The 10,201-nt window shown below is 34.6% G+C and overlaps 1 protein-coding gene across 1 annotated transcript; it reads right to left on the reverse strand.

Annotated features, from left to right (window-relative positions):
* Window positions 1–3,522: 3,522 nt before the first annotated feature.
* On the reverse strand, window positions 3,523–8,635 carry LOC106398937. Its single transcript, XM_048738889.1, has 4 exons — window positions 8,488–8,635; window positions 8,026–8,361; window positions 4,075–7,931; window positions 3,523–3,941 (listed from the first exon to the last, which is right to left on the reverse strand). The coding sequence occupies exons 1-3, from the start codon at window positions 8,633–8,635 to the stop codon at window positions 6,412–6,414; spliced, it is 2,004 nt and encodes a 667-aa protein (XP_048594846.1). The 3' UTR covers window positions 3,523–3,941; window positions 4,075–6,411.
* Window positions 8,636–10,201: the final 1,566 nt, after the last annotated feature.

The raw sequence follows: 10,201 nt of genomic DNA on the forward strand, positions 1-10,201 counted from the left end.
CAAACGATGTTATGAATAAAAATGTGACGAGGCAATAAGAGATGGATATGTGTCACAATACAGCCTCGATGCAAGGCATTATTGCGTTAAGTTTTGTAGAATGGCCAAAAGTAAGCCATAAAAAACTAAGGTAAATAATCTTTGAGCATTCACACTGTATTTATTAGAAATGATATAACTGGAAGCTTGTGATAATATCTGGTAATATTCGAAAGCTTAAAAATTCCTTCATCTATCCGTACTGATTTCTAACTTATCTTAATTTTATAATTGTCTGGCTGCTCCCTTCCAGGAGGTAGAAAAATAAAAAAAAAATTTAAGATGGCGGTGGATGAACTGTAAACAATATGATAGCTACCTTAAAATGAATAAAGTACTGATGAATTATTAGCAATGGGACACTAAAATTACCACAGAACACAGATCATATTCTCCCTCCTCCCCCGAATTAGTAATCTTACGTGTAATTTAGTAAGCTAAAAATGTACAAAAACTCAACCAGCGCGATGGATACATTTCAAGTAACATTAGTTTAGACCGGGCAACGTGGTTTGGAACAATTAACTCCTACGATTAATTAGTTTATGAAAGTGTTGTATTGTGGCTAGTACTATGCGTTTGAGTGCATATAGAATAAATACGAGTATAAAGTGAAAAAGAAATACAAATTTCTTAACCATGTCATTCACCAAAAAAAATTACTAACCTACAGTTGCTATATCTCCGGAACCATGTCATTCACCAAAAACAATTACAACTTACAGTAGCTATATGATATTCAATACACACTTGTACCTACCACTCTTATCTAGATTTATAATGATTAAAGAGATTACTAGTCAATGTCTTATCCGAAAAGTATAATTCCTATAACTAAAACCATCAACAGATCTCTTCATATGTTTGGTGGGGCGATGCCACACACTTGTGTGCATCTATCAAAAATATCTTGGGCGCATACCTTTTTCTTTGACGGTCTCATGGTATTTATAATGATTGGTAAACCCTAATCATAGGATTTTTAAGTAAACTTTCTTTTTTCTTTTCTTAAGAATGAGAAAGTTATAATTCATCTTAAATATATACTATTCAAGATGATTATCCGACTCAGCAGCTACGTCTTATCTTGTATAAGTCGACCTCGTGTTGTCCAAGTATGTATTTTAACACTCACCGCACAGCTCAGCTTAATGTATGGTTTTTTTATACTACTTCATGTATTAATTCAGGATTAGCACAAGAAACACCACAAAGTGTGTGATACATCTACTGATATATATCATGACCTCTTCCAACATTTTTTCTATAAATAATATAGAATTTTTCTTAAATAGTATTATATACGTAAGAATCAATGTCGTATCAATGCTAATCAAAACTAAGATTAAACTTACTAAAACTAGTACAATATCTGAATGATAATTCACCTAATAATAATTTTTTTTTTGCTTTACTATAATGAACTATAAAATAATTCACAAAAATTTAAGTTTTCGATAAAATTAATTTCATTAACTAAAATTTAACTATTAAAATAAGCATCCAATCAATTTCCATAAAGAATTGATTCTTTAAAATATAGACAATAAGGCTAAGTAAAAATAATTTGTTTAACATATATATAATATGAACATATTTTATAAAAACATTTATTTTTTAAAAAAAAAAACTAGACAAGAAAATAAAATTAACTACTTTAAAATTATTTTATGTGTTAAGAGATGTATTGGTATTATTTATTAAAAATGATATTTATTTTAGTAATTTTAATTTTATTTAAAATAAATTAACTTATAAGTGAAGTTCTTAAAAATAATAAATAACTTTTAAATTAAATAAATAACTAATCAAATTTTACAAAAAAAACAAAATATACAAAAATTCAAAAAAAAAATCCCAAACAAAAACCAGAAACTAGAATCTAGTATCACCATTCAAGTTTTTTGAGAAACTAAAATCTATAGCAAAATCAAAAACCAAAAATTTAAAACCAAAATCTAAAAAGCAAAATCCAAATGCCAAAAACCAAAATTCAAAAAATCATGTAAACAATTATCACCTTAATTAGCGCTTCGTTTTTTTAACAAAAGTTTAGCGCTTTGTTTTAGCTTAAATTTTGGTTTACAAGTGTTTAAATCCTACCATACAGAAGTATATAGAACAATTCGATGGATGATGACAAAAGAATAAAGAACAATTCGATGGAACAATTCGATGTCCAGTTTCAACTCCGATTTTGCAAAGGCAAGCATAGCCGCAAGTGCAATATAGATGTATAATGGATCATCTAGACATCTGTTTTGGAATACCAGTCTAATAGGCTGTTTAATTATGTTGTATTGTTAACGGATGATGGCATGCATATTTATGTATTCTGTATTAGTATATTATCTATATATGGATAATGAACGCTGCCATTAAAGAATATATGATACTAGGTGTTTTGCCCGCTCATGCGGACATAATCATCTTACGAATACTTATTATTTTATGTCTTATTAATTCAAAAATCGACATTCTAAAACTCTAATTAGTGAACATGTTGAAGGAAAAACATTATGGTGAATTCTCTATTCCTCAGAATTTATTTTTTTTTCATTTTTTTCATTCTTCTAGTGGTCACCAACTGAATCTATAGTGTTTCACGGATTAAACTTAAACTGGTTTAAAGTAAAAGCATGAAAATTTGTTTTGAACTTAGTTACAAGTTAAGTTATTATTTATGATTTTAAATAGTTAAATCAAACATCAAATTATTTATATATGTCAAAAAAAGATTCATCAAACTATATATGTACTTATTATTGTGTCAGAAGTTTTAAAACACTCATATATTAGAAATAGTTTAGAAAATATCTTTATATAAATATTTTTGTTTGACTAATATTTAATTATAAACTGTTTTATATCTTATTTTTTTAACTTTATAATAAAAAATATTGCTTTCACATAGCAACACAATATATATAAGAATTCTCTTAATTTTAAAATATATTTTCACAATTTTATTATATTAGTTTATAATTAATTATTTAATATAACATATAAATTTTATATTATTAAAATAAAATGAGTGTTTTATTATATTTAAAATTCATTATTCATTACGGGTTTTGTGAAAATTAATAAATGCTCAGTTAAAAACTAATAATAAATCAATGACCTATATAAAAGTTTAAAACCTAATAAAATATGACAAATAAGAAAATAAGAATTTTAATATAACATACAGATTTAAATATTATTAAATCAATATTCGTTTTTAATTATATATAATATTCATTACAAATATTTTTTTTAATTAATAAATTGGTGATTCAGCTAAAAATTATTAATAAATCAATGACTAAGCTAAAACCTAATAAAAACATGACAAATAAGAAAAATTGACTAAAATGACAAATAAGCAAAATCAAAATAATTATATATCTAATTACATATTTTATAGTTATATTATTTAAATTAATAAATTATGGACTCAACTAAAAACTATTAATTAATAAATTAATGACTCAACTTAAACCTAATTAAAACATGACAAATAAGCAAAATTACCTAAAATTATGGAAATCATGATAAATAAGCTAAATCACTTCATAAATAATAGTGTAGATATATGGGTATATACCCATATAGATTGACGCTAAATCTGCCGCCGGGTCTGGGGCGGGAGCAGCTGCAGGAGCTGGGGCGGGAGCTGCAGGAGCTGGGGCGGGAGCTGCAGGAGCTGGGGCGGGAGCTGGAGGAGCTGGGGCGGGAGCTGGAGGGAAAGCTTGCGTCTGGCTATTAGGAACAGCCAAACTCTCGGCCATCTGGGAACTAGAAGAACTACCCGGATTGGTATGACGGGATGAACTCTTCGTACTACCAGAACTCTTCTTACTACCAGAACTCTTCTTACCACCAGTAGATAGATAGCGGCTATAATCATTTCCTGACATCTGCAAAGAAATTAACCAAACCTAAATAGTTAAACCCCTAACCAAACACAGAATCATCACAAATCGATAACCTAAACTGATAATCAAAACCTAAACTGATAATTAAACTTAAACATAGACCGAAATTTGTAACCTTTCAAAAGGGACAGAGCAGGTTCGAGATAATGACGGTGGAAGTCCGGCGAGTATGACGGCGGATGAGGGCGACCGTGAGGAGAGATATCCGGCGAGAGACGGGTTGAGAGAAAGAGATCCGGCAAGGAGACCTAGATCGAAGTGGATCGGCGAGGAGAGAGTGGAGAGAATGAGATCCGGCGAGACTGAGAGATCGGAGAGGAGAGGCACAGAGAGAGAGATACGGCGGAGAGGAGAGGGGGAGACTCCAGCAAGACTGAGACGTGGGCTGCGAAAGAAGAGGCACAGAGAGAGAGATACGGCGGGAGAGTCCGGCGAGACTTGACAGGAGACGTCAGGCTGCGGGGAGAGAGAGCCCGGGGAGGAGACGCAGAGAGGAGGAATTGGAGAGCTTTAGATTCTTTTTTTTTCTTTGACGGCAGAGAGTAATGGAGAAGAAGGGTTAACTGTCCTTATACATTAACCTAATAATCGACGCAAATCCCTTGCAAATCCCTTGCAAATTTGCGAGCGAATTGCAACGACTGTGTTTTAGGGATTCGTTTCGGGTTTTGGCTAGTGGTTCGAAGAGTTGCGACGGAATTGCGAGGATGACCATGCAAATCCGTCGCAAATTTGAGAGGGAGTTGCGAGGGAATCTTGCAATTCCGTCGCAATTTCGTCGCAATTCCATCGCATTTTGTTATATTTTTTTTAAAAAAAAATTCAAATACAAGACAATACAGCATAAATATGAAATTTTGTCTAATCAGATTCATTTTCAGATACATTTTCATTGTCTTTATTTTCAGCCTCATCATTTGTGATGTCATCTTCGTCAGTTTCAGCATCAAACTCGTCTTCTTCTGAAACAGACCCTTCGGTGGAATCATCAACAATGACTTCTGCTTCTTGGTTATCTGGATCGATGTGTAAAATATTCTCAGTCGATTCGGTTGGGACGGACATTTCAGCAACTCTTTCGGCCTGCATAGCGACATCGGCAATTTCTCCGACGATTATACGCCCTCGCGGATTCACTTTAATCACTGATAACCACCTTTCACGCCTTTCTCTAATCCTTGGATATGGAAGAAAACACACTTGATCTGCTTGTGATGCAAGGCAATATGGTTCGAATTTTGCATAACGTCTATTTGCATTGACATCAATGACCCCAAGGTTATTTTTTCGGACCCCTCGGCCACTCGTTGGATCATACCAATCACACTTAAATAATACGCATTTTAAGTTGATGCTTCCCGGGTAAGTGACTTCTATGATCTGTTGCAATACACCGTAGAAGTCAGTTTCACCTTGGAGTTGGATTCCAAAATTCGCGGTTGATCTCTTCGAACCGTGTGTGTACGTATGAAAAGTGTATCCACGAGTGAAGTACATTGGAGCAGTAGTGATCTTAGCAACCGGTTTGTCAACAAATTCATACAACCATCGCGGAATTGATTTGTCATGACATCCATTTTTCACCTGCTCAAAATATATAAATATTAAAATAAGTCATTTTAATTTTAAAAGTCTAAAGATTGTACGTACATAGTATTCTAACCACCCAGGATAATCTCGTTCGTTCAACTGCTCATAATCCTTTTCTTCTAAATTAGGATAGTGTTCTCGAATTTGTAAGTTGAATATGCTGCATATAAGAATTGTTAATTGTTAGGCATATATGTAAATATAAAACCAAAGTAATCAATACAATTTATATATGTTCAATTTGTATGAGTACTATACCTTTCAAATTCCTGCAAGTAGTCAATGTTTCGCATAATATAAATGTGAGCCGCATGAGCATGTGCATGATCTTCCCACCAAACTTCTCTCACTTTGCCAGCAAGTCTTCCAATCTGACAAAATATGTCAGGAACGTCTGTAACATGATATGAAGGCGCAACTCCTCCGTCGTCGTATCGTCTAGGAGCGGTCTTCTTCGTTCTAACGGTTGGGCTAAAGTAGTAGGATGTAAAGTGTGAAGTTTCCACCGTCAAACTTCCTGCAACTATCGAACCCTCGACTTTGGCCAGATTTTTGGCAAACTTTTTTAGATATCCCATGAATCTCTCAAATACATACATCCATCGGAATTGCACAGGGCCCCCAAGAGCTGCTTCAAGAGGTAGATGAATCATGAGATGTTCCATTACGTCAAAAAGAGATGGGGTGAAGACTTTTTCCAGATTGCAAAGCAAAACCGGAATATTCTTGGCTAACAACTCGATCCCATCCTCAGTCAATGTCCGAGTGCATAAATCCCTAAAAAATGCTCCAACTCCTACAAATTCATCATCAAACGAAAATATTATTTCAATTAACAAAGACAATAAATTTATATATAATTTTAAAAGTCACTTTTATTACCGGCTATTGCTTCATGAACATGTTTCGGTAATAACTCCGTCATTGCGAACGGTAGGAGCCGCTGCATGAAAACATGACAGTCGTGACTCTTCATACCAGAAAATTTTTTTCCTTGCTCGATGCATCTTGAGAATTTTGACACATATCCATCTGGAAACTTTACATCAGAATTTACCCAGTCAAACAACTTTTGCTTCGCCACCCCAGACAATCTAAAATTCGGAACTGGTAATTTTCCTTCTCTTGTCACATGCAGCTCTGGTCTTGCACATAACTCTGGCAAATCCAACCTCGATTTCAAATTATCTTTACTCTTTCCCTTCACATCCAAAAGAGTGTTCATGATATTCTCAAAAACATTCTTCTCTATGTGCATCACATCAAGGTTGTGCCTTAAGAGATGATCCTTCCAATATGGAAGTTCCCAAAATATGCTCTTCTTATGCCAATTATGAGATGCCGTATACCCGTCTGGCATGTTAGGTGGAGTGTGCCAATTTCCTCCAACTTTACATGTCTCCTTAGCACCGTAATAATCAATCTGCTCTAACAAAGTTGCTCCTGGTTGCATTACTGGGGGAGGAACATGCACTACCTTGTTTTTCCTAAACAATTTCTTGTTCTTACGATATGTATGATGCGGCGGAAGAAATCTACGGTGACAATCAAACCAACATGACTTCCTCCCATTTTTCAGCTGAAAAGCATCTGTCCTATCCATACAATATGGACATGATAATCTTCCATGTGTGGTCCAACCCGATAACATTCCATATGCGGGGAAGTCACTAATGGTCCACATAAGCACTGCACGCATATTAAAGTTTTGTTGCTGCGAGTAATCCCATGTCTGCACGCCATGATGCCACAACATCTTCAGCTCATGGATCAAAGGTTGCAAAAAAACATCAAGTGCTCGCTTTGGATGTTTTGGACCAGGCACTAGAATACTCAAGAACAAAAATTCTCTTTGCATGCACATCTCCGGAGGGAGGTTGTATGGCGTCAAGATGACAGGCCATAAAGAGTATTGCCTTCCAGACATACCAAATGGACTAAATCCATCCGTGCATAAGCCAAGATAAACGTTCCTAAACTCATTCGCAAAGTCGGAATATACGGTTTGAAAGTGTTTCCATGCCTTTGCATCTGAGGGATGTGTAATCTCGCCATCTTTCACCGAATGTTGGGCATGCCATCTCATCGACGCGGCTGTCCTTTCTGAGTGGTACAAACGCTTCAATCTATCTGTGATCGGTAAGTACCACATACGTTTGTACGGCACAGGATTCCTTCCTGTGGTTTCTTGATATCTTGGTTTTTGACAAAATCGACATTCCGTCAGTTTTTCATCATCTTTCCAGTAAATCATGCAGTTGTCAATGCATACATCAATCATTTCAGATGGTAGACCAAGACCGGCAACTAGCTTCTGAATTTCATAGAAATTATCAGCAGCAAGATTACCTTCTGGTAAATACTCATTAATGAGTTGAGCCCCTGCACGAATCCATGCACTTCTCATTTAGATTATGATCACTTTTAATAGTCATCATCCTAGATGCTAGTGATAATCTAGAAAGCCCTTCTCTACATCCTTCGTAGATGGGTTCATTGGCAGCGTCTAACATATTATAAAATCGTTGTGCGTCTATGTTGGGTTCTTCCCTACTACTATCAGGAATAGCAGCTTCATGCAATGCATCTGTAACCATATCATGATACCTATTTCCCTGTTGCTCATACCCATCCCCCGCATTGTTTCCATACATATTTTGCTCATACCCATCCCCCGCATTATTTCCAAACATATTTTGCTCATACCCATCACCCGCATTATTTCCAAACATATTTGGCTCACGAGGATCATAATAATCTGCATTATAATTTGGCAGTTCAAATCCCTGACCCGTACTACTACTTGATGCACCTTCCCCATGCAAAAACCATATGTAGTAATTTGGTCTAAATCCTCTATTATATAAATGCCTCTTCACAGTATCTATTTCTAAATATGGCTCGTTCTTGCATTTTCTACAGGGACAAAAGATTTTACCATGCTCCCTTGCGAATGGTTGATTAGTTGCCTGTTGTAAAAATCCTCGTAGTCCAGCACGATACTCTTTCGTTACTTCACCAGTCTCCGGATCCTTATGATTGTACATCCATGCCCGTAACGCGTATATTTCATGTCCAGACGCCATTTTCTCTCAACTTTTTATTTTTTTCTTACTCACAACTCACGGCAAATATATTTATCTCAACTTTTTTTTTCTTTTTTCTTTCTTTTTTCTTTCGTTTTTTTTTCCAATGGTCGCTCACTTCTCACAGATGCTATATATAGACATCTGAAAAATATTTGCAAGACACTTGCAAGGGAATTGCGACGGCAATTGCAACGGAATTGCGATGCCTTTCCCCTTTGCAAGGGATTAGCGAGAGAGATTTGTCCCTTGCAAATATTAGTTACACTTAGAAAAAACGTGTATCACCAACCTATACGTTTTTTTGCGAGATTAGTTACACAAAACAAAAAACGTGGTCACCAACCTATCCGTTTTTTTTGCGACGGAATTGCAACGAACATATACGGTATTGCAATTCTCACGCAAATTCCTTGCAAATTTGTAACGGATTTGCGACGATATCTTCAATCGCAAATTTGCGACGGGTTTGCGTGAGTTTGCGGAAAAGTCTCGCAAATTGGTTGCAAATTTGCGACGAAATTATTTTGATGCAAATTTGCGAGCGTTTTGCGAGGAAAATTATTTTCGTCGCAATGCCCTTGCGGATCCGTTGCGCATTTGCGAGGAAATTTTTCCCTTGCAAATTTCCCTTGCAACAGGCGTGCTTTCTTGTAGTGTATGTTCGATTAATGAAGAAAGTACAAAAGAACAAAAAATATTGAAGAAGTTTACAAAAAAAAACTATATATATATATATATATATATATATATATATATAATGAAGAAAAAGATTCTTTTGGTCGTCCTTGCATGCCTTACCGACATATCAAGTACATCAAGCGGAACCCTAGAACATTTGTAAACATTTTTAATTAACTAGTTGTTTTCAAATTTCAACTAGTATTTAATCAATAATTTGTGTAAATTTAAATTTAAATTTAATTTCGCCGGCTTGACTTCTTAATGAGAAAATTTTCTAATAAATGCATTTTCAAATTGAGCACTAGAAATCAGTATGAACCCCAAAACTCTATTACAAATATAAACCCTAAAACTTCATTTACCTCTTTTTTTCTTTTTTTAAACTTTGATTGCATATTTAAATGAAGCAAATGATGACATATTACATGTACAATCCTTAGTAAACCCGTATCAAATTCTAACCCCAGATAGGAAAAAGAAGCAGTCCCAACGTAAGTATCGGATAGTAAATTGACCCAATTAGTAAACCCATATCAAACCCTAAAACTTCATTTACCTCTTTTCTTCAAAAACTATCCGATTCTTTTGTATGAAAAATCTCCAAAGTCGCTAGATAAAATGATCATGTATATATACATATTCTATAATAGCTATCAATAAAAGTAATATAAAAAAAATCTCTAATCCATATGAGTGAAAGGTAAACGAAACATGCGTATGTATATGCATTATGGCTGCTTATACAAGAAAAGATACAAGACGACCTTGGACGGATGCAAGAGAAGAGACTCGGTGTACGATCATGTGCACCCGCAAATATTTTATGTTAATTATTTGTACAGTAAAATAAGAGAAAAAATATTAGAGAAATGAAAAATCATC

Source organism: Brassica napus, chromosome A1 (assembly GCF_020379485.1).
Source record: "Brassica napus cultivar Da-Ae chromosome A1, Da-Ae, whole genome shotgun sequence".
Lineage (NCBI taxonomy): Eukaryota > Viridiplantae > Streptophyta > Magnoliopsida > Brassicales > Brassicaceae > Brassica > Brassica napus.

Bases quoted from the DNA above. Each gene is read 5' to 3' on its own strand.
- LOC106398937 (XM_048738889.1), bottom strand. From the start codon at position 8,635: ATGGCGTCTGGACATGAAATATACGCGTTACGGGCATGGATGTACAAT. The intron at 8,362-8,487 runs GTAAAATCTTTT...TGCATGGGGAAG, and splicing joins ACCATTCGCAAGGGAGCATG to GTGCATCAAGTAGTAGTACG. The intron at 7,932-8,025 runs GTAGAGAAGGGC...GGATTCGTGCAG, and splicing joins TGAACCCATCTACGAAGGAT to GGGCTCAACTCATTAATGAG.